At 61.6% G+C, this 26,659-nt stretch overlaps 1 protein-coding gene across 1 annotated transcript in view; it reads right to left on the bottom strand.

The window, feature by feature from the left end:
- Positions 1-26,659, bottom strand: part of RNF213 (ring finger protein 213) — a 66,772-nt gene that overhangs the window by 2,002 nt on the left and 38,111 nt on the right. Inside the window, exons 32-66 of the mRNA XM_087825772.1 lie at positions 26,068-26,186; positions 25,227-25,334; positions 24,551-24,834; positions 24,217-24,370; positions 23,905-24,043; positions 22,006-22,197; positions 21,486-21,631; positions 20,709-20,869; positions 20,015-20,221; positions 19,503-19,684; positions 18,770-18,890; positions 17,131-17,231; positions 16,837-17,019; positions 15,316-15,485; positions 15,121-15,223; positions 14,613-14,724; positions 13,823-14,033; positions 13,437-13,627; positions 12,332-12,454; positions 11,195-11,305; positions 10,599-10,841; positions 9,981-10,062; positions 9,308-9,342; positions 8,488-8,582; positions 7,064-7,223; positions 6,198-6,378; positions 5,429-5,520; positions 4,604-4,855; positions 3,825-3,957; positions 3,457-3,540; positions 2,666-2,846; positions 2,167-2,443; positions 1,355-1,549; positions 919-1,008; positions 642-820 (exon numbers count right to left, since the gene is read on the bottom strand). Coding sequence (XP_087681898.1) covers positions 642-820; positions 919-1,008; positions 1,355-1,549; positions 2,167-2,443; positions 2,666-2,846; positions 3,457-3,540; positions 3,825-3,957; positions 4,604-4,855; positions 5,429-5,520; positions 6,198-6,378; positions 7,064-7,223; positions 8,488-8,582; positions 9,308-9,342; positions 9,981-10,062; positions 10,599-10,841; positions 11,195-11,305; positions 12,332-12,454; positions 13,437-13,627; positions 13,823-14,033; positions 14,613-14,724; positions 15,121-15,223; positions 15,316-15,485; positions 16,837-17,019; positions 17,131-17,231; positions 18,770-18,890; positions 19,503-19,684; positions 20,015-20,221; positions 20,709-20,869; positions 21,486-21,631; positions 22,006-22,197; positions 23,905-24,043; positions 24,217-24,370; positions 24,551-24,834; positions 25,227-25,334; positions 26,068-26,186 — 5,397 coding nt within the window. The remainder of the gene's footprint in view (positions 1-641; positions 821-918; positions 1,009-1,354; positions 1,550-2,166; positions 2,444-2,665; positions 2,847-3,456; positions 3,541-3,824; positions 3,958-4,603; positions 4,856-5,428; positions 5,521-6,197; positions 6,379-7,063; positions 7,224-8,487; positions 8,583-9,307; positions 9,343-9,980; positions 10,063-10,598; positions 10,842-11,194; positions 11,306-12,331; positions 12,455-13,436; positions 13,628-13,822; positions 14,034-14,612; positions 14,725-15,120; positions 15,224-15,315; positions 15,486-16,836; positions 17,020-17,130; positions 17,232-18,769; positions 18,891-19,502; positions 19,685-20,014; positions 20,222-20,708; positions 20,870-21,485; positions 21,632-22,005; positions 22,198-23,904; positions 24,044-24,216; positions 24,371-24,550; positions 24,835-25,226; positions 25,335-26,067; positions 26,187-26,659) is intronic.

Genomic DNA, 26,659 nt, shown 5'->3' with positions numbered 1-26,659 from the left:
AGACCGAGCATTTGTAACAAGACCGATAAAAGGTTATTCTTAATCTTTTAAGATTAAGAAAAAGATAAACAGCCCCCCCAAAGGATACCAAGAGGTAACCCAGAGGAAGACGGACATACAAACGGCCAATGAGCGGAAAAATACCTCCTGTCTCATAGTGAATATCCAGTGTGAGGGTTTCACACTGTGCATGCGGGGGAGGGGGGCTTTTTCTATGGATTTTCAAATGAACACCTCTGCGCGGCCGGTGTGCTCAGCTTGAGCTCCATCCCATGAACTAAGAGGTCACGGGTGTGATTCCCGGCCGTGGCCCATGCCCGGGTTGCGGCTCGATCCCCGGGGGGGCGCGCAGGAGGCAGCCGATCCATGACTCTCCTCGTTGATGTTTCTCCCCCTCTCCCTCTCCCTTCCTCTCTCTGAAATCAATAAAAACGTATTGTATAAAAAGAGCACCTCTGACTCAGCAAGTCCGCCTGTTATAATGAGAATGTGAGTTTTGTAATTATTTAAAAAGATCCAAAGAGACGGACACCCCCACAGCCAGTCCTCGGGTGCCCTGGCAACGGTAACTGCAGGGGAGACAGGAGCGGTTTCCACGCCCGCGGAGCCTCGCGGCGGCACCTCCAGCGCATGAGCCCTACCTCCAGTTGGGGTTGAAGGTCTCCTCGGCCTGGGGGCTCTTCAGTTTCAAGACCATCATCTCGTGAAGCTCCAGGAGGAAGGCGTCCAGGCTGCTGTGGTTCAGGAACGAGCTCAGGAGCTTACTGTTTTCTGGGCTGAGCTCCTCTCCATACTTGGCTTTGAGCTCCCTGAAGGGCTCCTGCAGCGACGGGGGAGAGAGGGAAGGGAGGCCCAGGCAGTGAGTGCGGCCCCGCAGCCCAGCCCGCAGCCCAGTGCAGGGCAGGAGGTGGGACTCACTTTCCTCAGGCGCAGCTGCTGCTCTGACTTGTGGGCCGAGAGGAGCAGCCAGAGGGCCGTGATGTGCCTGAGCTGACACCTGTGCAGGGCCTGCGGGAGGAGGAGGGTCCTTAACGCCGGTGTTCCTGCCCTGAGCCCATCCCAGCTCCCTCGGGGGCAGCAGGAAGGCCACCCTGCCCCGGCACCAAGTCCCCGCCTCTCTGAAAAGCTCCCGAGGGCAGCATCTGGGAGCCCGAGCCTCGAGCAGCACACAGGAAGCGGGTGCCCTCAGCCCCACCCGTGTGACGCTGCAGCCGGAGTCTCCTGTTCCCAGTGCACCCCCCCCATGTTACCTCCAGGGTCTGTTCTGTGCCAGGCCAGCTGGCTGGGGGAGGGGCTCGCCTCCCCAGAAGTGAGGGCGGGATGGCGAGGGGTGGTGCTGATCTCCCAGACCCACCTTGAACACCTGCTCCGTCTGATCGCCCATCCGCAACTTGTCCTGGATGTACACGTTCAGGTCCATGTCCGGGTCCTCGCCAGCTGTGCTCAGAAAGCCCAGCGTGACCTCCACGACCGACAGGGCTTCACAGGCGTCGCTGTAGGACTGCAGCTGCCCGCAGATGGCGCTGACGGCCGAGCGGGGGAGGGAGCTCTGGGGAATGAGAAGCGGCGCAGGGGTCCGTGGGCGGCTGTGCGTCCCGGCCTGGGGACACTGCTGACCCCCTTCGCTGCTGAGGCCACAGGCTGGGACGAGCCCTCCGACAGTTGCTTCCTAAGTGTCAGCCGATTCCCAGACACAGATGGGGCTCACCGGGCGCTCAGAGTGATGTGTGAGAATGTGCACTTGCACACATGCACACGGGCACACACACATGCACACATGCACACGGGCACACACATGCACATGCACACAGGCATGCACACGAGCACACACACATGCACACGGGCACACACAGATAGATGCGCACACACAAGTTCATGCACACGCACGCACTCAATGCATGCACACACATGCACACATACTCAACAAGCACACACCACACGCACAAACTCTCTGGCCTTCTGCGTCAGGACACACGGCCATGACACCAGGACACGGCCCTGCCATCTGCCACCCTCCCCAAGAAAACGTGTGCCTCACGGTCCCGCTCACCCTCTGGAGGGAGCGGGGGGCTCAGGGAACTGAAACGCCTGGTGGAGGAGCAGCCTGTGCAGAGGGGAGGCCCCAGAAGGCAGGTCGCCAGGCTGGGGGGCGCTGCTCGCGCTCACCTGGGGCATTTTGTTCCTGATGCCCGCAAAGAGCTGCTCGTAGTTCCAGTCGCGCCTGTACACCAGCGTGGGGAGGCCCTTGAGGGTCAGCTTGGGCTTGCCCTGGAGGAACCGGCTGGTGATCTGGCGCTGGATCTGCTCCAGGTTGCATTCCTGCAGGTTCTCGCCGCCCTGCACCACCTGGTACTGGCAGTTGGAGAGGATCAGCGGAGTCACTGACGACACCTCGTAACCGATGACATACAGGTCGGTGACCTCGGAGGCATCCACGGAGTAGCTGCGGATGGAAAGCGCTCAGGCCCTGGCCCGGCGCCGCGGCCCAGGGCTCCGGATGCCGGGGCCTACGCGCTGTTCTCAGGGCCCGAGCGGACGCAACGACCCACAAGCCTGTGGACACGCGTGCGCGTGGCTGGACCGGCGCTTGCCCGAGGAGCTGACGTGGGGCCCGCGGGCCCTGGGCGGAGAGGGCAGCACCCGCCCCCGCAGGCTGCACCCTCACCTATTGCTTTCCTCGGAGAACTTTTCCACCGTGTAGACCATGTCGTTGTGCAGGGCGATGAGGTAGCTGACCAAGGCGGTGGAGCAGAGGCCCCGGCCCTGGCGACGCGGCAGGATGACCTCGAAGTCCGCGTCCAGGTCCAGGTCGGCTCTGCAGTAGCCCTCAGGCAGCTTGATCTCACCTGAGAGGACAGGGCTCCTCCTCAGCAGCTGATCCGCGGCTTCCTGCCCAGCACGGGGCCCGGGAGGCCCCAGCAGTAGCAGCGGCCGGAAGCCTCAGCCCCGCGGAGCTGGCCCAGGGCCTCTCTGAGGCCCTACCTCCGGCTCTATGTACCGCCCAGTCCCAGTGGTCTCAACTCCCTCTTTAAAAAAATATATATATATATATGTATGTGTGTGTGTGTATATATATATATGATTATATATATATGTATATTTATTGACTTCAGAGAGAGGGAGAGAGAGAGAAACATCAATGATGAGAGTCATGGACTGGCTGCCTCCTGCTCGCCCCCCACTGGAGATTGAACCCATAACCCGGGCCTGTGCCCTGACCGGGAATCGAACCAGTGACCTCCTGGTTCATAGGGTGATGCTCAACCGCTGAGCCACACCGGCTGGGCTGAACTCCCTCCTGTTTCCACATGGACAAATCCAAGAGGACGGAGGGTGGGTTTTCTCAGCCGCCCACAGAGCAGAGTCAGCGTCCAACGTGGGGAGCAGGCTGCTGCCCGGGGATGGGGACTGGAGACGGGACATGGGGCGGTCCCCCTGCGCTGTTCCCTCACTCACCCTGGGTCTCCAGTGACCTCCTCAGCTTGTTCCACGTGGACAGAAACACGGTGACTCTGCGGCGGAACAGCTCCCGCAGCCCCTCTGTCAAACACGGGCCCACCCGTCCGGGTCAGGCCCGCGTGGCCACGCACTCTCTGTCCCAAAGCGCCCCAAATGCCCTGTGAGCACCGTGGCTGAGTTTGGGGAGCAGAGCAAGGCTATAGCACAGCCTCTGCCGTGTTCTGGGGTTCGTGGTCGCCCCGGCCTCATGAGAAAAGTGCCCGGTAGCCCCAAACTGCCCTCCCCGCAGCTGATCACCCCCAACTGACGTGATCCTTGAGCCACCGAACAAGGCGTCCTGACCTCCTGGGACAGCAGAGTCCTACCTGAGCTGTGGCTGTTGATGAAGTCCCCGATGGACTGGTACGCAGCTTCGGGAACGTTCTGGAACCGAGTCACTAGATCCCTCTGCAGGGCCAGGATCTCGGGCAGGAACTTCACCAGCCTCAGCTCCGCTTCCTGGGGAGGGGGGAGACCGTCTGGTTACACCTCCCGTTTGCCGAGAAAGTGTCGCCGAGGAAACGGACCGCGCGGCGGGCTCAGGGCGTGCGTTCCTACTGTCGTCCAGGCAATGTGGCATTTTACACGTGACCCTTGGAAACAGGGAACAGGCTGCCCCACGCCGTGGGCAAGCAGCTCCCGGTGGCTCGCCACGTAGCCACACGTCCTACGCCCCACACGTCACTTCTCGCTCAGCTGCAAACACCGGTCCCTGGAGGGAAACGACTGGGCGACTGCCATAGAAAATGCAAGGCCGCCCGGCCGGCGTGGCTCGGGGGTTGAGCACTGGGCCGTGCACCCAGAGGTCACGGTTCCATTCCCGGTCAGGGCACGGCCCGGCTCGCGGGCTCGATCCCCAGGAGGCAGCCGATCCGTGACTCTCTCACCATGGATGTTTCTCTCTCTCTCCCCCTCTCCCTTCCTCTCTCTGAAATCAATAAAAAATAAAAATAAATAAATGAACTTTCCTAAACTCTAAAAAAATTTAAAAATCCTTGGATGAAGATTAACAAAAAAAAACAAAAAATGATCCAACCCTGAAGCAGGGTGTCAGCCGCCCGCCCGTGAGGACCAGGCTGGCTCCGCGCCGGGCCCCGGGGCCTACCTTCTGCAGGAACCTCCAGAGCAGGGGCACCGTTTCCTTGCCGTTTTTCTGCTCCACGACGTGCCGCAGGTGCTCCAGGGTGATCCGGGTCCGGCAGCTCCACATCCTGGAGCAATGAACCTTGCTGTCCCGGGGCAGCTGAGGCAGGAAGGCCGCCGGGTCCCCGAACACGATTCTGGCCACGGGGTTGGAGCTGACCCGCTCGTCGCGGCTGATGAGAGCGTTCACCTCCAGGAGGGTTTTATCCAGACGCTAGGCGAGGAAAGCGACATGGGGCGCAGGGCGTGAGGCACCGCCGGGAACAGCCGGGGACGCCTGGTGACGCGTCCCCCGGAAAAGCCAGGGCGTCTGACCCGCTTGTTCCACACACGATGGGACAGGCACGCTGGTGAACTTCCATGAGAACCCACACGCCCTGCGGGAAGGGGGCTCCCCGTCACTCGCTGACGTTCACCCCCGAGGGCCCGTTCCCCCGGAGCAGCCCCGTCTGACGGGAGCCGCTAGCCTAGGGCCGCCAGGACATTTTCTGCGGGGCTGCGTGTGGTAGCTGATCTCTGCCTCTGGCCCTCACAACCCGCTGTAAAACGAGACGGACGGTAGACTGCGCCCCGCGCGTTCTGGACCCCCAGCCGCGTCTCCGCCTGACTCACCCGCGGGCCTCGGGAGGGTGGGCGGCCTGGGTCCGGCCCAGCTGGGTCCGAGCTTGGCCGCGGGCTGCAGCAGCCTTCCCCCAGGGGCGCCGGCCGAGCGCCCAGGCTGCCCGGGAAAGCCCCACCGAGCGTCCTCGGCGAGCGCGGCCGGTCGCCGTGACCCCTCCCCGCTTACCTCTAGCTGAGGCAACACGATCTTCTCCGTGACCTTTTCCCAGGAGTTTCTCTTTGCCTTGGTGGACAAGACTGCGTCGAAATCGAAAGGCCCTGCGAAGAAGAATGTGTGGGTTGCCCCAGGGACAGAACCCACCGCCGCCTAACGCGGCGAACGCTAAACACCGGCCGGCCTGAAATAACGTCCCCTTTTTTCAGGGGGCAGGGGCGGATATCTTCGTATAAATTGAGCTGAGTATTTAGAAATGGCTCCCGCCCCGGCCCCAGTGCCTCGGTGGTTAGAGTGTCGGCTTGTGCACCGAAGGGTCTCGGGTTCGAATCCTGCTCAAGGGCACGGGCCTGGGCTGCAGGTTCCCCGCCCCGTTGAAGGCACGTGCGGGAGGCAACCAGTCGCTGTGTCGCTCCCTCGGGTGTTTCTCTCCCTCTCTCTGCTCCTCTCCCCCGCCCACTCTGTCTAAAGTCAATGGAAGAAATACCCTTGGGTAGAATGGACAAATATAAATCAATAAGATAAATAAATAAACACGGCTCCTGCTGCTCCCGTCCCTGACTCTGGAGACTACAAAGCCCCCACATGCACCTGACGCCTGTGCCCAGGGGGAGCATGGACGGGGCAGAGCAGGGGCGTCCCTCCCGCCGCCAGCAGGCACCCTGCGTCCCGTCTGCCCACCGGGCGCCACACCCCAGGCACCCTTCCGTCTGCCCCGGGCCCTGCATTCTCGGCAGCCATGCTCCCGGGCCCCGGCGGGCACCCTCGCCCGGCCCCTTACCCCGGCCAGAGGGGCGGCGCTGGCCCTCGAGCAGGCTGCGCAGGACGAGGTGGACCACGCTGGCCGTGTCGTCGGCGCTCTTGCCCAGAGTCTTCATCAGCTGCTCCAGGTCCCTCTGGATGTGCTGCTGCAGAAACGCCCCCGGGTCCGTCACGGGGGGCTTGATGATGCCAACCAGGGCCTGAGGCAGAGCCGGGGGACATCGTGTCAGAAAAGGCCCCGTGTGGGGAGGAGACGGGGGGGGGGGGACACACACACACACGCCAGCCCTGAGTCAGAAACCAGCGACGTCAGCGGGTTCTCGCAGCGGAGGCGGGAAGGCGAGGAGCGGGCAGGGGCCCTGGGATCGCGGGAGGGGCACGGGGCTCCTCAGCGCTGGCCCAGTGGTTCAGTGACTCGGAGGAAACTCACGCTCCCCCTGCCCCCGAGCGGAGCCCCACACGGGAAGGCCACGACTGGGCCTGGCCGGTGCGGCTCAGCGGCTAGAGCGTCGGCCCGCAGACCGAAGGGTCCCGGGTTCGATTCCGGTCAATGGCACGGACCTGGGTGGCAAGTTCGATCCCCAGCCCCGGTCGGGGCGCGTGCGGGAGGCAACTGGTCGAGGCGTCTCTCTCTCCCCTTCCCTTCCTCCCGCCCTCTCTAAAAATATACCAGGGGGGAGAAAATATCCTTGCGCGAGGATGAATAAAAATTTAAACATAAGGTAAAATTTAAAAAATGGACTTGAGGGTGTATAAACTTCGTCACCCGCTGGGCGAGGTAGCGGAGGCCAATCCAAAGCCCGAGGAGAGGCTAGGACCCTGTGACACGGCCACCGCCCACCGCGGGGGGGACGGGGCGCAGGGCTGGGCCGCCGGGCACGGTACCTGCGGGCTGTGGGCTGCTCCCAAAAGCATAGCCAGGTGAGTGAGCAGCCGGGCGAGCAGGAAGACCGCCGGGGACAGCTCCCGGTCCGACACCACCGCCTGGTCCCGGGGGGGCGGGCTCCCCAGCACGTGGCCGGTCTGAGTTCTATCCGTGAAGTCTCTGGAGAGCGCAGAAGAGAAGGCGAGGGCTGAAGGTCACTCCTCTCGGGGCTGGGGCACGCCCAGATCCCTCCGGCCCGAGGCCAGGGGCACGTTTCGGGAGAAAATAACGCTGAAAGCACTTTTTCTGGGAAGCCCAGACCCTTCTCCTAAGGCCTCTCTCCTCCCAGAACCGCCTGCCTGGCCGACCGGAGCCCACAGCCCTCTCCGGGAGAAGCGGCCGAAGGAAGCGGCATTCGGTGCCGTCTGGACCTGCCTCTTCCACCGGAACCCGTGGGGACTGAAGGGGGGCTCAGGGCAGCCCGAGCCTGGGACGGCTGGCATCGACTGGGTGGGGACGCGGGCAGGTCGGTCTCCTTTTCCCAGACGGAAGGCTGGGACCCGAGGTTGGGCGGAGGCGTTCCGACCACGCCCGGAGGGCAGGGGCCGCGTGATAGGCATGTCCAGTTGCAGAAATACGGGGTGTCCCGTCCCCCAAAAATGTCTACACATTTTGACCGCTGAGAGTTCAAATGAGGTTTCTTTCTTTTCAGACTCAACACGTTGGAATTAATAATTACATGTGTATACGTCTTTTTGGGACACCCTGTGTGGGTGGGCCCAGGACACGCTGGTGGTTTAGGGAGACGACAGGTGGGACTGTTCTGATCTGTGGCCAGGCTGTCTGACGGCCGCGGAAAGGCCCGGCCCCGCCTCCAGGCAGCGCCCCTTCCTGTCCTCGGAGGGGAGCGGGCCACGGGGAGGACGCCTGCATTAACAAGCACTCACATTCCTACGTGCTCTGTGTGGCCCTGGCCCGGGTGGGTCAGTGGTTAGAGCATCTGCCCCCCCCCCCAAGGGTCTCGGGTTCGATTCCTGATCAAGGGAACGTATCTGGGCTGCAGGTTCGATCCCCGGCCCCGGCTGGGGCATGCGAGGGAGGCAACCAGCCGATGTCTCCCTCTCACATCGATGTTTCTCTCTCCCTCCCTCCCTCCCACTCTCTCTAAAAACGATGGGAAGATATCCTCGGGTGAAGACAAAAAAAACAAAACAGAAATAAGTGCTAATACGTCTTCTGCCTGCATTTAAGAGCCCAGCAAACCAATGACAGACCCACCCCCGTGGCCGTGGTTTGACCACAGGGGCCGCGGCCTGACACCCGGCCTGTCACCGGTCCAAGTGCATCTCCGTAGTGACACCACGCTTAGTGCCAGTTTACCATCTAGAATGGAGACGGCCCGTGCCCAGGATCTGACCCGCGAGAGGGAGGCAGTCTTACGTACTGGACGATCTTGAATCCTGTGTTGGGCCTGTGATTCATCCCTCCGACGGGCAGGCCGCAGTCGATGCACACGCTCTGCTCCATGGGCTGGCCGCACTGTGGGGAGGCGGGGGCCACGGAGGTGGGGCCGGCTCAGCACGGGGCAGGGCTGCCCCCGAGTGCCCACCGGCACACGTACTTGGGGGGCAGTGCACGTGTTCCATGCAGATTATGTTCAACGTGGGCACATTTGGACTTTCCCTCCCTAACAGAATAATGAAAGCGCCTAGCCGGTCTTCCCTCCCGGGCTGCGTCTCTTTCTGCACCCCCCCCCCGCAAATGCCAGTCTCAGGGCTTCGTTTTCTGACACCAGGAACACAGCATCTCCTCAGCCCCATCAGGGAAATATCTTGTTCCACAAAGTGTAACCGTAGGCCCGGCCGGTGCGGCTCAGCGGTCGAGCACGGCCCTATGAGCCGGGAGACCGCGGCTCGATGCCCGGGCAGGGCACAGGCCCGGGTCCAGGCTCGACCCCCAGTGGGGGCCGAGCGGGAGGCAGCCGATGAACGACTCTCAGCATTGACGTTCCTCTCTCCCTCCCTCTCCCGTCCTCTCCGACGTCAGTAAAGACGTCTATATGTCAACAAAGACGCGTGTGCGAAGCTGAGGCCGAGAGGATGGCCGAACGCCCCGAGCTCCGTGGAGAGGCTTAGCTGGAAGACTCTGAACAGCCCTCAGGGCCTGTGTTGTCCCGGAAGGTCGGCACCTGCATCTCCCTCCCTCCATGCCCCCCGCAGACCCGAAGGAACACACACCTGAGCCCCCCAAACACCAAGACTCACCTCTCCCACGGAACACAGGTGACCTTGGGGACACGCTGTTGAAAGAACAGGGCACATGTGAGCTGGTGGGGTGTCACCTGACGACCCGCCTGCGGTGCCGAGGGAGAGCGAGCGGTCTCCTCTCCGGCCTCGCCGCGCAGGACGCAGGGCAGGCGTCCCGGGCGCGAGTGGGACAGCGTCTCTGAGCTGAATTCTAAGGAGCCGGGGACACCGGCTTCCACACCCGGCCAGGGCTGCTCTGGGCGGCAGGGGGACGGGCTTTTACTCTGTTCTTGAGGATTCTGTTTTTTGCCACGAGTACGTTTTATAACAGCTTTTGAAGCTAGTTTAAAAGGATCGTTTCCTCGGTCACCAGCAGGACTGACATAAAGCCAGGGCTACACGGTTCTGTGTCCCAGCGTCATTTGCCTGAAAGGACTGTGTTTGGGTCAAGCGCTGGCCTGTGCTCGGCCGAGCCTCGGGCGGGGTTCCCAGGCCCCCTGCTTCCAGGGGAGGGAAGCACGTCCCGCAGGCCTCCCCGAGACCAGGAAGGACGGGACGAGGGTCACCCATGTCCTGCCGCAGCACCCACGGCGCCGGCCGCAACGGGCCCTGCTCTACGCCGACGGCGCATGTGGCGCTGGGAAGTTTGTCGAAACTCAGGACCGTGACCGTCCCAGACGCCAACACTTACTGTACCAGCGGACTTGGGTCAGCCCCTCCCACTGTGCGGCTTGAGCCAGCAGGTCCTCGGGCATCGTCGGGAGATACGCCATCTGAAAAAACACGAGAGAGCAGCGTTCGCTTCAGCGGCGCAGGCAGGAGACAGCAAGGGCGGGAACACCCGGTTCCTTTCCGCTTGACCTCAGGAGCTGCCTGTGGAGGAAGCGCCACAGCCGGGCCGGCGTGGCTCCGCGCGGGAGCGTCGGCCCAGGAGCCGAGAGGTCGCTGGTTCGATTCCCGGCCAGGGCCCAGGCCCGGGCTGCGGGCTCGATGCCCAGCAGGGGCGGGCAGGAGGCGGCCGATCCATGGCTCTCTCTCCACATTAATGTTTCTCTCTCTGTCTCCCTCTCTCTCTAAAACATCAATAAAAACATACTTTTTTTTTTAAAAGAAAGAAAGAAAATATAACAGCTCTCTGGAGACTCAGGGGGCGAGGGAAGATTCTCTCCATCGCTGCGGACTAGGGATCGGCTGCGACAGAGGCCGACAGGGCCTGGAGAGCGTGAACAGGTCAGCGGTGGCCCCACACAGGCTGGGGGTCTGCGGGACACCCCGCCACGTGGCCACCGCGGGCTCGGGGGGCTCTTACCGCCATGGTGCCTGGGGAGAAGGCCAAGTTCCTCAGGGGCTCCAGGACGCGGTCCTGTCCGCAGAGGAGAACGGTCGCAGCGTGAACGGCCATTTCCGCCACGGTGTCGTCGAGGCGGCCGTCCCGGGGGCCCTCCATCCTCAGCAGGGGCAGGGCGTTGGTCACGAGGGACAGCGCAAAATCTCTCGCGTCAGCGGGCAGGGCCTGGCTCTCTTCAACGAACTTGCTCAGGGCCTCGCGTCCCTGACGGGAGAACGTGGTTCAGCGTCGAAACGTGAGGGAGACGGCGCCGTGCTTTTGGGTCAGCCGCGCGTCCTGACACCAAACACCCGTCGAACATCACGGGAAACGGGGCTGGGCCGCTGCCGGGGGAGGGGCCCGTCCGGGCAGGAGCGGGTCCCTGTGCAGACCGCACCCCAGGCCCCCGCACGCGTTCCGATGTTCCGCTCTGGCCAATAAATGGGATCTTACGGCCCCGACTTCTGTTTTAACTATAGTTCTAGAAGCTTTGGGTAACACAGAAAGCAGCCCCTCCACGTGAGACGGGTGAAAACCTCCTTCCCGGAAAGTCCACGGCCCCGGAGGCCGGCACTCACCTCCGGCTTGGGGTGCAGGCGGGCGCTGCGGGCCCTGTACAGGGTGGAGACCTCTCGGAAAAGCGCCAGCAGGAGGTACACAGCCCGCTGAGCCCGGGAGCCGCCGCAGGCCTGGGAGAGCAAGGACGGCAAGGGGGGCTCGGCCGTGTGGTCCAGCGCTACCCACGGGCTCCCAAACCGTGAGGGGGGAAGACTTTTCCGAGACCCTGCGCCCTGCACCCGCGGGCAACGGCTCTGAGACTGCGAAGTTCATAGAGCAGTCACTGAACTCAGGGCGCAGGCACCGGGAGTCTCGTGACAGAGCAACAGATCCCCGTCTGTCCCCTTTCTGATGGCGTCACTGGTCCCCGAAATGCTTCCTGGGCACAGGAAAGGTTCCCTCTTTCCCTGGCACAGCGTCAGGGTAAACGGGACTCGAGAAGGAAGCCAGGTCGGAACACGTTAAAGATGAGGCTCTAGGCCTGCCCGGCAGCTCAGTGGTTAGAGCTTCGGCCTGTGGACCAAAGGGTCGCAGGTTTGATTCCTGGTCCCAGCCGGGGCGAGTGTGGGAGGCAACCCGTCGATCTCATCTATCTATCTATCTATCTATCTATCTATCTATCTATCTATCTATCTATCTATCTTCTATCTATCCATCCATCCATCCATCCATCCCTCTCTCCCCCCCTTACAGTCTCTAAAAGTCAATGGAAAAAACACCCTCAGGTGAGGAGTAACAACAACAGAAGTGAGGTTCTCAAAACCTTGCATCTTTCTCAAAACGGGCACACACAGGGTCACGCGCACTCGTGACCAGCACACACAGGACTGTGGCGCCGTGCCCGCACATGTCCCATCAGAGCGATCTTGGAGGACGTGATCCGAGGGGACTAGGGGACGTGACGAACGCAGACACATCAGAGCACCCGACGACACGGATGGCCTCGGCGGGTCCGTGAGGCCAAGCAGGTCTGTGCACCCAGCTCGACGACAGCCACTGTCCTGGTTGGCCGGGTGGGCCACGGAGGCCACAGGCCTGTGACTCCCAGAGTGGCTGCCACCCTCTGGGCACCTTCCACAGTGTCGTCTGACATAACCGGGGAAAGAGCACGTTCTGAGGGGCCCCACTCTGTGCGGAGGAGCCTGGACCTGTCCTACCTCCAGGGCGGCCGCGATGGCCTCGGGCCTGCACTCCAGGACGGCTCTGCCCACCGTGTCCCGGACAACCTTGTACTCCGGTCCGTGCACCAGGTAGCGATCCATCTGGCTGGGCTGGGCCTCCTGCAACCCCAGGAACACAGGGTTCATAACAGCGGGGACCGTGGGGGATGTTTAGCAAGGAACCGGGTAATCATTGGAGGTTTGACGTGGGGGATGTTTAGCAAGGAACCGGGTAATCATTGGAGGTTTGACGGCCTGGAACTGGGGTCCCGGTTGGCCCGAGGCAGGGCGAGGCCGGGGGGTGGGCGGAGGGCGGGGAGGCGAGGCAGCCTCGCAGCGGCGGCCTGTCTCACTCACAGGCGCTCCGGAGCCCAGGGGACGTCACTATGTCAATCTAAGCTCCAGGTGGCAGTAAAAACAGCCAGGGTTGCCTGGCCTACATGCTCAGTGGTTGAGCATCGACCCAGGAACCAGGAGGTCACGGTTTGATTCCCGGTCAGGGCACATGCCCGGGCTGAGGGCTCGATCCCCAGTCGGGGGCCCCCGGCTGCAGGAGGCGGCCGATCCGTGATCCTCTCATCTCGATGTTTCTCTCTCTCTCCCTCTCTCTTCCTGTCTCTCTAAAATCAATAAAAACAAAATTTGAAAAACAGCCAGGGTTCATAGTGCCATTTCTATAACCCGGGACAGTAAGAACGTTTTCACTTCTGCGCGCGAGGAGAGGTCCACTGAGAGGCCTGGAGGAAAAATGACTCCCGGTGCCCCCATCTCCGCCTGCCGAGGACAGCAAGGCCTGGCCCGCGAGCCGAGGCCCTTCCACTGCGTGGAAAGCACAGCCACGGAGCCTTTCCTTGCTTCCTCTGTGTCCAACTCCATCAGGAGTGATGCCAACGCCGGCTTGGCAGGGGCACGAGGGCAGCAGCCCGAACACGCACACGCCCTTTCCCTACGGCGGGCGGGCGGGCGGCTCCAGGTCACGGCCAGGGGAGGTCACCGGGGCCCAGGCGCCACCTTTCCCGGAGCGGGAGGGGGTGGGGGGCAGGGAGGGAGGGACGCGGTGCCCAAGGCGTGGCCGCCCCAGGGCTTCGGGGAGGCTCCTCACCTGCCGCTCGATGACTTCCTTGGGAAACACCCACTGGGCCGGGTGGCGGGGCCGGGAGAAACTCTGCACAAACTCCAAACCCTGCTGGCTCGCGAGCTTCCTCACCAGGTACACCCGGTACCAGTCGTTCTGGACCTGGGTGCAGAAGAGCTCCACCTGCCGCAGGTACTGCTGCTGGTCCTTGGTCGGCTCTGCAGGGGTGAGGAGGAAGCAGTCAGCATGGTCGTCACTGTCCCCGGCACGAAGCCCCGAAACAGGACCGCGGGGTAAGCCACCGCTTGAGAAGGAGGCGGGTATTATCCCGAGGACCGGGCGCCCACACTCCCCGAGTCTCCAGACAACGGGGTCTCCGAGCAGAGGCGAGGAGGGGTGCGGGGAGGACTTGCCCGAGCCCTCCCGGAGCTCGGCGAGGACCTCGGCGGCCCTGTCCAGGCAGAGGCGGATCCTGGCCATCTCCTGCAGGTGCTCCACCGAGGCCTCGCGGGCGGCGTCCCGGGCCCGCCTCCTGGGCAGACACTCCCGGAGGAACTGGGCGCCCTCCCTGAGGCATTTCGCGCCATCGCTGGTGGACAGAGCACTATCCTCGTGCATCGAGTCCTGGGGAACCAGACACAAAAGAATATTGTTCCTCTTAATTTTTTTAAAACCCTCACCAGAGGATTTTGAACATTTTGCTATTGATCCTACAAGACAGGAAGAGGGGGAGAGAGAGAGAGAGGGAGAGAAACGCGGGCCGTGGCTTCCAGCTGGCACCGCCCCCCGGGATCAAAGCCCCAACCCAGGTATGCGCCCTGACCGGGAATCGGACCCGCAGCCTTCCGGTGCGCGGGAGGGTGCTCCGCCCGCTGAGCCGGCCTGGCAGGGGGGATGCTGCACCCTGCACCCCCAAATACGAGGGGGATGCGACTGCAGGGGCTCGTCGCCCCCCTCCCCCCGCACTGAGCTCCGCCAGCCCCAGGGCTGCGTCCCCCGGGGCTGGGCCTCGCTCAGGCGGCGCCAGCTCAGGCCGTCACCGAGGGCAGCAGCCGCGGTCCCTGGCTCCTACGTGGAGCACGGCGCCGGCTCGTTTTCCCCACTAAACTCACGCCTGTGAGCTTCCAGAAGCACGTTCCCGTTTTGCACACGGCGCGTGGCCCGCCGAGCCCGGGAAAGAGGCGCAGGGGGCGGCGAGCTCACCTCCAGGCAGCTGCTGAAGAGCAGGTACAGCTCCGTCTTGTCCTCGGCCACGAACGCGCTCTGCTCCAGCTGGGACAGGTAGTCCTGAATGTAGTCCTTCACCTCGTGGAAGCTGCGGGGAGAGAGAGGCGTCAGGCCTGGTCACCGCAGGTCCGAAAACCCACTCTGCAAAAACGGGGGAAACGCGGGGGGAGCCTGCTTCGCGCCCTCGCAACCTGCCTACGTAGCTGGGGCACGCGGCCCGATGTTGCTGGAAACATTCTGGCGCAAGGTCGGAGGAACGTGAAACACCGTCGCCGCGGCAGGAACGGCGACACCCACGCCCACGTGTTGAAACGGGCGAAGCATCCTCGTATTGTTTAAAAAATAGTCGTGACCTCACAGGCTCCCCAGGAGTCCAGACGGACGCGGCACCCGGCCGAGCCCCGTCGCCCGGCCCCCTTCCCGCCCCTGGCTGTCGTGTCCCCGACGTCACGGCGGTGTGGACCGCGTCCGCCCTCGTGCCCACCTGTACTTCAGGAGCAGTTTCAGGACCACGGAGCGGATGACGGGCGTCTTGTCCACGACGTCGTCAAATGGGGACAGAGCCTTCGTGTGTTCGCAGCAGCGCTCTTCAACCAGAGAGAGACAGGTGAGCCCAGCGTCCGCGTGGGACGCACGAGCGAGGGGACTGGGCGCTTAGGTCTACGGGAGCGCTTCGTACCCTGGGGCATGACCCGTAGGGGCTTCTTCTGCACAAACAGCAAGGACAGCAGAGTCTGGACCACGTCCTTGTGCGGGGGACAGTTGTCCTTGAAGCACATGGTGGACACCAGGTCCACAAAGAAGCCGATGCACAGGCGTCGGAAGTGGGCGTGCTTCTCGATGGCGGCCCTGGCGATGGGCAGAAACCACAGTCAAAGGCGCGTGGGGAGGGCCTGGGTTCCTTCCACACGTGGTGCTTGGGATACGGACAGCATTTCGATGTTTTGGGGGTTTTGGTGTGTGTTTTTTAAAATATATTTTTATTAATTCCAGAGGGAGAGGAAGAAAGAGGGGGAGAGAGAGAGAGAAACATCATGATGAGAGTCATTGACCGGCTGCGTCCTGCACGTCCCCTGGTGGGCATCGAGCCCGCGGCCCGGGCCTGTGTCCCGACCGGGGATCGAACCACGATCGCCTGGATCCTCGGTCGATGCTCAACTGCTGAGCCACATAGGCAGAGCCCAAGGATATTTTTTCCATTGATTTTTTTTTATAGAGAGAGGAACATGGACGTGAGGACCTACATGAGAGGGACACATCGATGGGCTGCGTCGGGCACACAGCCCGACCGGGGCCAGGGATCGAGCCTGCAACCCAGGTACCTGCCCTTCACCGGGAGTCAGACCCGAGACCTTTCGGTGCGTGGGGCGACACTCCAACCCAGGGGTGGGGAACGTCCAGCCCACAGAATCACTGGGTCTGGCCCTGCCCAGGGAACCGCAGGCAGGACTCAAACTTCAATAAATCTAAGAGCTTTTTGTCATGGCTAATTTTTAAGCTAATTTTGTATGGTCTGAAACGATGTTATAAATATCCAAATGACCCCTGGTAGGAAAAAGGTTCCTCTCACCCTGCTCTGACCATGGAGCGACACCGGCCAGAGCAGCATTTTGCTCTTTTAAATCAAAAAAGATGCAAGTGTCTCCCGATGTTGACTAGAGCCGGCCTGGAAAAGTGCACCAGGCAGTTCGCACTCGTCTCTTCCTAGGAACACTCTGAGCATCGGACCCACCAGCCATGCCGTCAACATCCGACGGGCTCGCCCCCAAAGGGAGGGGAGGGAGGCAGCCAAGCCCTCCCGAGTGCGCTGAGGCCGCTAGGCCCACGGGGCCCCCGCTAACTGGAAAGACCTGCCCCCCAAAAGCAGAGCCCAGAGCTGGCTCGTCCTCGGGCCACGGCATGTGCCTGGCAGTGACACAGCAGGAGGATAACCGCCCACATCCCGTGGGTCTCCCGTGATGGCTTCGCACAACCCGTGACTTCCTGGTTGATCGCCTCTTTCGCCGCCTCCCAAATCTACACCCGCGTGTGTCCTGGGGAGACAGCAGCCCCGAGGCGGGGGGCGGGGGGGAGGGCACAGCGTCTCTCCCGGGACCGGGACCCGCAGTCGGGATTTCTAAGGTCAGCAGCCTTAAATTTCTGAATACCGTGTTAGAAAAAAAGGAAGGAAAAGCTTCCCGGAGAGAAAAGAGGGTTTTACCTCTTCTCTTGGGAAACCTCCAGAGAGAAGCCGTCGGGCAGCTCGGTTAAACACAGGGGGCAGTTCATCTGCCCCACGGTGAGGCAGCGTTTGGCGCAGTCCAGGCAGAACACGTGGTCGCAGGGCAGGCAGACGGGGCTGCGCACGTCTCCCAGGCAGACGGGGCACGGCTGGACCCCGAACCTGGGACCCAAGGACGGCAGTCAGTGCCGGTGCAGAAGCAGGTGGGGGGACGCCAGAAACCCCAGAGGTCCCGACTTCTCGCCCCTGTGGAGCCCCAGCAGCAGAGCTCACCGGGAGAAGGTCTTGCTGGCGCGGTCCTCACACTCACGGAGAGTGGTCATCATGGCTGCAAAGGGCCGGAGCGTCTTGATGTCCGAGTCCCCCTGCAGACACTGCAGGAGGAAGGCGGTGAGCAGGGGGAGGGTCGGGCGAGGACACCCCCCGGGCAACGAATACAGCCTCCCCCTGCCAGGACTGCAGTGCCCATCCACAGGGTGAGGCCTTAGGTGGGCGCGGCCGTGTCGTTCACTCTGAATGCTCTTTGGGACGGTGCTGCTTTGGGGAGAGGGGGGCCATCCTGAACCTCCAATTTCCCCTTCTTCCTCTGTTTTCCAGGTCTCGCCCCTCCTCCCACTGTGAGATTTCAAACATTAAATGATAATATAACGACCGCCTGTGTAGCTACCGCCAAGCTTTAAGAAATCTTATTGGCGTGGGAGCATTGGCATTAGATCACTTTTGTTTCTTTTTTACAGAGAGAGGGAGAGAGTAAGAGAAGAACATTTATGTGAGAGAGAAACATTGATCGGGTGCCTCCCATACGGAGCCCGCAACCTGGGCACGTGCCCTGGCTGGGAATCAGACCAGTGACCTTTTGTTACACAGGACAACCCTCAACCAGCGGAGCCACACCAACTGAAAGCTAGATGGCTTTTTTTTTTTTTTAATTTTTGTTTAAAATATTACAGATGTCCCCTTTTCTCCCCAATGACCCATTCCACCCCGTCCCACCCCCCTCCCCACCACTGTCCGTGTCCTTGGGTTGTGCATATCTGCATATAAATTCTTTGGTTACTCTCTCCCCCTCCACCCACCTGCCCTCCTCCATCCCTCTGACATTCATCAGATGGCGTTTTAAAGAAACAAAATGTTACAAAGTTGCACTGCAAGTGTATCCCTCCCCTGCCGGAGAGAACGGGACACCTGTTTGCAGCCTAAAGATACTGTTACTGTTTGAGTGGTTTTAAACATTGTGTCACATTGTATCTAAGCTTCGGCAGCCTGCTCTCGTCATGGCTTCGTGCGGGTCCCCCTCACACGTGGTCACTGCGGATGGTACCATCCGATGGGTACACTAGTTACCTGTTTTCCGCTGTTGGGCTTTTAGAATGTTTCCAATTTTTTGCAAGTGGTGGCCTGGCTGATCTGGGGCCCCTGGAGCCTGGGCGGAGCCCCTCCTCCCCCCTCCCATTCTCTGCATGAGTAGCTTCCATGCAAGGATCCACACTGACCGAGCACTCAGGGCAGGCACAGGACCCAACGGTCAACATGGAGAACTGCCCCGGCTGGTGTGGCTCAGTGTCAGAGCATCAGCCTGTGCACCAAAGGGTCATGGGTTCGATTCTCGGTCAAGAGCGTGTACAGGGGTTGCAGGTTCAATCCCCCAACCCTAGTCGGGGTGAGTGCAAGAGGCAACCCACTGACGTGTGTCCCACACATGGATGTTTCTCTCTCCCTCTCTCTGTCTCTGTCTCTCTCCTCCTCCCGCCCACTCTCTCTGTTAAGCTATGGCTTTCCTTTGTACTTTAGCTAAAACTGTCGGAGCTGCAAGGAGTACCTTGCCCTGCAGACAGAGGTCAGGTTGTGCCTCGGTCATTCTTCATCTTGGACAGGCGGACCCTCGCCTGCCAAGTGGAGCCCGAGCGCTCACCTTATCGAGTGAGAAGACGTAGCCGGTCACCAGCTCCTGCAGCTCAGGCGTGTGGCTCTTGATCCCCAGGAGCACATGCTCCACGAAGAGCGCCACGGAGAAAATGCGAGTCCAGTGGCTTCTGTCAAGAGAGGGTGACCCCCCCCGCTCAGCTCTGACGGAAGAGCCTGAGATGTCACGAGGAGGGGGCACTGGGGTAGGGAGATGAGCCACAGATTGGGGTGCAGGCGAAGGCAGACTGGTGTGAGCCCCGTGCTGTGGGGCCCAACCTCCATGACGTTTGTCTGCCACTCCACCCCTCATGGATGTACCTCAGTGTCACACATTCTTGTCTCAGCCTGTGCCTGGTGAGTCCCACCATGCCCATAAGGCTGGCACAGGACTTTTCCCCTGGAATGACTGCCCGGATTGCCCCCCAACCCCAAATCCTGCTTGGGGTCCTTCCCAGCTGCTCCATGGGCACCGCAATCCTGCCATGGGAGCACAGCACTGCTCGCCTCTCTGTCACCCCGTCACTCCTGCACCCCCTGAATGCGTTTCTTCTGTGTCTCCAGCACCGCTGTGGAGCCTGGCATCGGGTGGGCTCCACAGACATAAGAAGTGAGGTTCCAAGGAGAGGGTTCCTCCACGCAGTGGTACTGGGTCTTCGTTTCCCCCCCGACGTGCCCAGGACTCAGCAGTCCCTGGGGGGCACCAGTGACAGGGACCCTGAGCGCCAGCTCCGGAAGCTCACCTGACTTCCTTGATGATGTTGCTGGCCCTGCTCCCGTGGCCCTGCACGTAGCCGTCAGAGCAGAGGAGCTCCAGGGGTATGGTCAGGTTCTTTACCACCCGCAGCCATGCCTGCGGACTGGGCTTCAGCAGGTCCCGGGTCAGCATCTCGGTACAGGCCACCGCTGCAAACACATCCAGGGTCTGCGGAGATGGAGGGCAGGCCTGTGATTCAGTGGATCCCTCCGTCCCTTTGGCGGCTCTAAATCCCAATGCCAGAGGCCCCACTGCTAGCCTGGTGTGTGCTCAGGACCCCGGCTCGCAGCCTCCTCTGACTGTCTTGGAACACAGCAGGCACCGGCTAGATGTGTCTTAACATCTGAGACGCACCCACGTACATGCCGGGTGCAGGAGTCTCCCACGTGGAGAGGGGCCCGTCAGCCTTCCCCCTGGGGTGGCCTGAGAGCACCTCCCACCCACCCAGGAAGACCGCGCCCTGGCTGGGAGCACTAACTGTCCCAGGAGGGGCCTCACCATCTCAGGTCCAGCCAAGTCCTGGCACAGTGAGGCTCTGGCTAGGCTGTCCAGAAGTGGGGGGTGGATAGTCAGGATTCTGGAGAAGTTCTGGAGCCGGATCCGAAAGTGCTGATAGGCCAGGTGCACCCACGGGAGAGAGAGCTCCTCCTCGGGGCTTCCCTCGCTCAGCTGGCGGAGGCAGGACCACAGGGCCATCTGCAGGAACTGGGGTGAGACGCAGGCTCTCAGTGTGTGTTTGTAAATATCTCGCACACACGCACACACACAGATACACACAGACACATGCGCAGCTGGTTTATAACTTTCACTCATTTTTTAAAATTGGGGGATTTCCTTATGGGTCCCGAAGAATACTTTATTAATTCATCATATTGGTATTTGTTCTCAAATACGTTGCCTTCCTTCTTTACATCCTGGAGTTTAAAAGAAGTATCGTCTTTCCACTGAAATTTCTGTTATTACCATCATCCCGTAACAGTTAAATATTTGCCTAGTTTTCTTCAACAGAAACGAAACATTTCAAAAGAAGCAGTTCCGGGGAAATGGGCGGACTTGGTCGTGCTCCTAGAAAGCTCCATGCTTTAGGGGTCCGGCGGGGGCTGTGGGTGTGGCTGGGTGGCGCACACCGGGGTCCTCGCTCTGCCCCTCCGGCCCACGATCTGTCCCACAGCCCCGGGCCTGCGGTCCTCACCTCCAGTTCCCGACACGTGGACACCCGCATGGTCAACAGCAGGAAGTCCTTCAGGTAGCCCTGCAGCAGCTCCTGCTGCTCCTCCGCCCGCAGCCCCGCGAGGAAGCGGCCCAGGGGAGTCTGCGCGAAGATCTCCACCAGCTTCCTGGCCGCTCCCGGCCCTGCGGGGAGACGCGGGGAGCCGGGCGTGAGGACGCGGCCCGCGCTCGGGGCACGGGGCCTCCGCGGGCCCTGCTGCTCTGCGGACAGGCCCGGCGGGTCAGGGTCCGCTCCACGGCCCAGGGGGCAGCGGGAGCCTGATTCTAGGACCGTTTCTAGACGCCTTCGATATTTTTCAGAGGAATGACGGACACGAAGGGAGAATCATGTTACAAACATTTTGGCCACAAACAGCCTCACGAGCCCCAAAGGGGTAAGAGGACCTGAGACAGGACGATTACTTAGAAAAACAAGCTCATCTTCAAGTATCTCGGCCTGTATTTCTGAAAGGCAGCACTTGTAAGTCCACTTTGAAGAGGTTATTTCATTGTGAAAGGTGGCTTTTCCCAAGGCGCCTGCGGATACTGGTTTCCCTGGAACGCCGACGGCCAGGTCCCTTGGCATGTGACAGCACTGCAAGGCGCGGCGGGCTCGGAGGGAGGCGGACAGGCGGCCTGGACGAAGGCCCTGTGCTCTCACCGCCAGCAGACCCCTCGAGCCCAGGGCCCCCGCTGTCCAGGAGCCTCAGAACGGGCTCTCCTGCTGCCCCAACTGCCCCTCCAGGGTCCCCGGGCACACCTGTGGCTTCGGAGATGTACTGGGCCTGCACCCACAGCTCCTCCACGTAGTCCCGGATCCTCCAGCTGAACGGGACGGCGTTGCAGCCGATCTCAGGGAGGCACCCGTGGCTCTGCACCAGGATGTGGGACATCTCGCTCTTGGACCTGCAGTTGGGCCAGTGAGACGTCACTCGGGACACAGGACAGGAGCCACCCCTGAAGCGGCGCTTCTGGTCAAGACCGGGCTCCTGAGGCTACAGACAGCCCACTGGGTCTCCCGGCCCGGGCTTCGGCTCTGAAGGACGACCTTGTGCGGCGCTGGCTGCACCAGGCTCGAGGGCAGGGAAGTGAGACGGGCGGAGAAGAGGCCCAGGTATCTCAGAGCCCAGCTCCCGGAGCCCGCGGGGCCGCGGGGAGCGCCAACGTCAGGGCGACTCTGAAGTCAGCGCCTGTGTCACCCCACGCGGGACAGTGCACTCAGACGGCGCCACACCGGGGCTCCCCCCCCCCCCCCCCGCCGCGGACCGTCCGCGAGTCACCTGGTCCTGTTCTCCACGAGAGGGATGTGCAGCAGCTTGACGTCCCTGAAAATAAACATCCAAAGCTCCCGCGCCCAGGATGGAGTGTCGGGTGTGGCCAGAAGCTCCAGGTTGCCGTCTCTGTCGACGACAGACACCATGCTGGCCAGCAGGGGGGTCACAGCACGCTGGACCCGCTTCCAGAGGGCGTGCCTGCAGCGGGGAGACGGGGGCGCAGGCGGGTGAGAGCGGCCCCGGCAGGAAGCACACGGTTGTCCGAGTCCGTCTTTGTCGCGGGCGGTTTTGTGCCCTAGATCTGAGTACTGACGTATAACTTTGATCGCCTGTATTAACGTTACCCTGTTGCTATGACTATGTTTATACATAATAAGCTATAATTCACTTAAAAATTCTGGCGGTAAAGCATAAGAAATCGACTGCTGCTTAATTAATACTGGGGAGGAAAGTGCAGGCTCTACGTTCGAAAGAAGAAATACACACTTTGGTTTTTAGTGGTACATAGGGAGCTGGAGAGAATTCAAAACCATCTACCGAGGAAACAAAGGGTGACAGTGGTCACAGAGATCACTTGATCCGAGGGGGGAAAAATGCCGAACTAGAGACAGAGCTCAAGGCTACGAAAGGGAAAGGGAAACGCCGGCTGCGGGGGGGCCTGACGGCACCTGACGGGGGAAGCTGTCACCCCGCAGGTGTGCAGACTCGGCTCTGGGCGTCGGAAAACCCCGAGCGTAAGGACCACCAGGATTTGGACTCTTTACTCCAAAGGGCTTCAGTCCCAAACGCATGGATGGTGAACAGTCGGTCCCCAAGGCTGTGGTCAGGGGCCAGCTGGCTCCAGAGCTCTATGTGACGCCGGACACCAGGCGCAGGAGTTGAACGCATGCAGCTCCGACCCGCCGGTCCCAAGGCTGCAGCAAACAGCGAGGGGGGCAGGGGGGCTGCCCGACCCCTCTGGGCACCCGGCAAGCAGGGAAGTTGAGTAGCTGACACGGCGGGGAGAAGGGGGCACCGAAATCCAGGGCTTTAAGGAGAATTCACGTAAAATTAAGTACGTAGTAAAGTCCATAGGCGCAGCCACGGGAAATCAAAACCTTCCTAGGTCTGCATCTAACAAAATTCCTTACTCAGAAAGTATAATTGGGAAGGAAGTTAAGGAAAATTGGGGGAAACAGAAAAGCAGAAAAACCCCCGTGGTAACAACCCCGTGGTTGCATTAAGCTCCCGCTGCGTCGGGCAGAGTCGGGGCGGCCGGGCCCGAGGGGCTGCGGCTGAGCGGAACCTTCGGTCACCGACGGCGGAGCCGCGGGCCACAGCGATGAGCGGGGGCGACGACAGGCCCGCCGAGGAGGGGCGGTGGGCCGTCCCCCTGGGGTCCGGGCCACACAGGTCATTGTGGGCCAGTCCCAAGAAAGGGGTTTTATGGAGAAAGGACCACAGACGACAGGGAGCTCTCCAGGCCTTGTCTGCGCAGCTATCAGGTCGCCCCACGCGCGAGGTCGGGGAAGTGGTTTCTCTCCCTCCCTCCACGGGTCACCCGGTTCAAAACCTGACACAGCGCCCGCTCCATGGCCCCTGACGTGCCAGCAACGGTTACAGCCTCCGAGAGCAGGTGTGACACGCGCGAGCGGAGGGAGGAGTCGGCAAACCCCACACAACCGCCACCCAGCCCATCTTGTACTTTTTTTGAGAGAGAGGGAAAAAAAAGGCCACTTTGAATCGCTCAGAGAAAGAGCCATCAGGCGCCCTGACCACCGTGGGGAGGGGACCCGAGCCGGCCCGCCTGTCACCCGCCGCCTGCCTGTCATCCACCCTGCCTGTCACGTGCCGCCTGGCGGCCGGTCGCCGCCACCGCCCGCCACAGCCCCGTCTCCGCCCCTCCGGGCGTCTGTGATCAGGTACCTGAACGTGCCGGCCTCCTGGAGGGCGTCAGGGTTGGAGGCCTCCTGCACCACCCAGTGCCTCCAGCCGAGCACAGAGCTGTCCTCCTGCTTCCTCAGGAGGTCGTGGAGGCGCATCTGGGCCACGCGGAAGAAAGTGGCTGCAACGTGGCAGAGGGGACGTGCGTTGGCCGCCTGCCAGGACCCTGTGCTGGGCCCCGTGGTGCCACCTGGAGGGCAGCGGCCTTCCCGCGGCCGGGCCAGGTCCGGAGCAGCTGGAGAGGGCGCAGGCCCACTCCCGAGGACGAGCCGCGCCGAGGCCCCGGAGACTCACCTTTGCCCCCGCCGCCCGTGTCCTCGGCGAGGAGGCCGAGCAGAACCTCCACCCGCCTCATGTTGCGCTGGCTGCGCTCGCTCGGGTCCCGGAGCAGGCCCACCGCGCTCTGTATGCAGCTGCGCAGCAGGCTGCCGCTGTCCAGGGCTGGTGCCTGTCACGGACACAGCCAAGCTCCTGTGAGCCACCTGCACGTGCGCGAGGCCCAGCTGGACATGGGGGCCCAGGGCACACGCAGGGCACAGCCTGGGCAAAGGTCCCCGTCATCCACCGGCCCGGCTCCTCTTAGAACCAGGGCTCGGCCAGGAGACGGCGGGAAGGGCCCACGTCAGGCCCTGCCCGGGGGCGTCACCTGCACACACAGTGCGGAAGGAAGAGGTACTGGGCTAACCCCTCCGCTGTGTCTCCTCCCTGGATTCCCGGGGGCGCCCAGCAGCTCCCGGGAGGCCCACGGAACGAGAGCTGAACTCACATGGCTTCTCAGGGGCTCAGAGGCGTTGCTTTCTGTTGCCTTGGAAATGTCCATTTCCATGTCCACCTCGGCCGGGGCCCCTGGTTTGTCAGTGTCCACTTCCATCACCTCCTCAGGGCTGTCCCTGGCCCCGTGTCCCACCGTGGCTGCAACAGAAGCAATGCCTTCAAGCTACTGCCTGGAAGACGGCCTGGGCGCCAGCTCCGTGCCCGTGAGCTACGTGCCCCCAGCTGCAGGGGGGTCCCCAAGCAGAGGCCCGGGGCATGCAGATCAGCCTCTGGTCCGCCCCCAGGGTCCTCCAGCAAGAACCCCTCGCTTCAGTGCTGCGTTCTGAGGGCCTAAGGCAGGAACAGAAAGCGACACAGGCACTCACTTCCACGGCCTCCCACACCCACAGGCCTTTTTCCATCCTGAGCTGCTGAGGGTAACAGACGCGTGGTGGCCCTGTTCCCACGGCACGTCTGCCACAGCACTCCTGGCGTGGCCCGGCCACCACGCCTGCCCTCCCCTGTCCCCAACGGCTTTCCCTAAGACGTACTGTCTGGGTCAAACAGCTGACTGATGGTCATATCCTTCAGCTTCGTCACGTCTGAGACCATGGCCGTGGATCTCCGGAGGTCGTCGATGTGCACAGACCGCCACAGCCCTGTGGGAGCAAAGCCACTGGAGTCTCTGCGCATCCATCAGAGGCAGGGACGTGGCTCTCACCCCGGCGGCGGACACACTGCTGCGGGTGAGCGACCCGTGTCTTAAAGTCTAAACCCTCGAACACGCGCAGAGGCCCCGACCCAGGCTGCGTCTCAGCGCCTTGACCAGAAATCAGTGCCCGCCGGGAAGGAGCAACCCGAAAGGCGGCCTAGGGAGGGCGGCGGGGCTTTGGCGTATTCGGTGTCCCACCTGCCGTGTCATAACTAGTACGCGGCTGTGGGCGCTGGCGGGGCTGCCTCCCATGCTCTGTGGGATTATTAAAGTGAACTGTTGTTTACCTCTTCCTAGGATCCCACCTTTCTCACCTAGTAACTATCCGGGGAGCCATTCTTCAGGAGAGGGCGGGGAGAGAGCGAGAGAGGGGGCTGATTTAGGACAGCCTGCCCCGCACCCCGAAACAGGAATGGGCATCAGTGTGTCCCTGCAGGTTAGTCGGGGTTGCCTTCCCCGCACCCCCACACAATCGGCGGCGAGGGGCCAGGGGCCAATGGGTGACTATCTACACGTCAGTAAAGGAAGCGCCGTGTTGGAGCCACACGTCCAAAGACGAGTGTTTTTAGCAGGAGTCGGTGGTAACCAGTCTAACTGCCCTGAAATGAATACTGTAGAGACTGTGGTACCTTCTAATTTCCAATCGCTCCCTACGCGGTTTACGTAACTTTCGGTCCTACCTCCATGAAATCCCACGTAGGACGCTCCGCTTTCCATTCTGGACAGTTTCGTGATGAAATAGACGAAGATGCCGTCCTTGTTTCCTTGTACCTTGTTGATTTCATTTAGAGCAGAATACCTATTTTTAAAACAAACAAGCAAAACCAAAGCCGATATACAAAACCCAAAGTGGCTGGAGGGTGCCTGGGGAGCTGGCACTTTCAACCTCACGGTTTCCCTTCTCTCTGTTTTTTTGTGTGTTTTTTTTATATATTTTTTTTGTTTTGTTTTGTCTTTTATTATTGATTTCAGAGAGAGGAAGGGAGAGGGAGAGAGAGAGAAACATCAATGAGAGAGAAACATCATCGATCGGCTGCCTCCTGCGCGCCCCCTGCTGGGGACCGAGCCTAAACCCGGGCCTGTGCCCCGGCCAGGAATCGAACCTGTGACTTCCAGGTTCATGGGCTGACACTCAACCACTGAGCCACACTGGCAGGCGCACCTTCTCCAGGGGTCACATAGGAGACCAAGAGGGGACACCCAGCCTCTCTTGTGATCGCCTCTATTCTCTTTAAGAGGGGAAACCAAAATTCAACACAACACCCTAACCTG

Source organism: Miniopterus natalensis, chromosome 17, assembly GCF_054644295.1.
Source record: "Miniopterus natalensis isolate mMinNat1 chromosome 17, mMinNat1.hap1, whole genome shotgun sequence".
NCBI classification, from domain to species: Eukaryota; Metazoa; Chordata; class Mammalia; order Chiroptera; family Miniopteridae; genus Miniopterus; species Miniopterus natalensis.
Note: the sequence above shows the minus strand (reverse complement) of the source record. Positions and strands in the feature narration are given on the sequence as shown.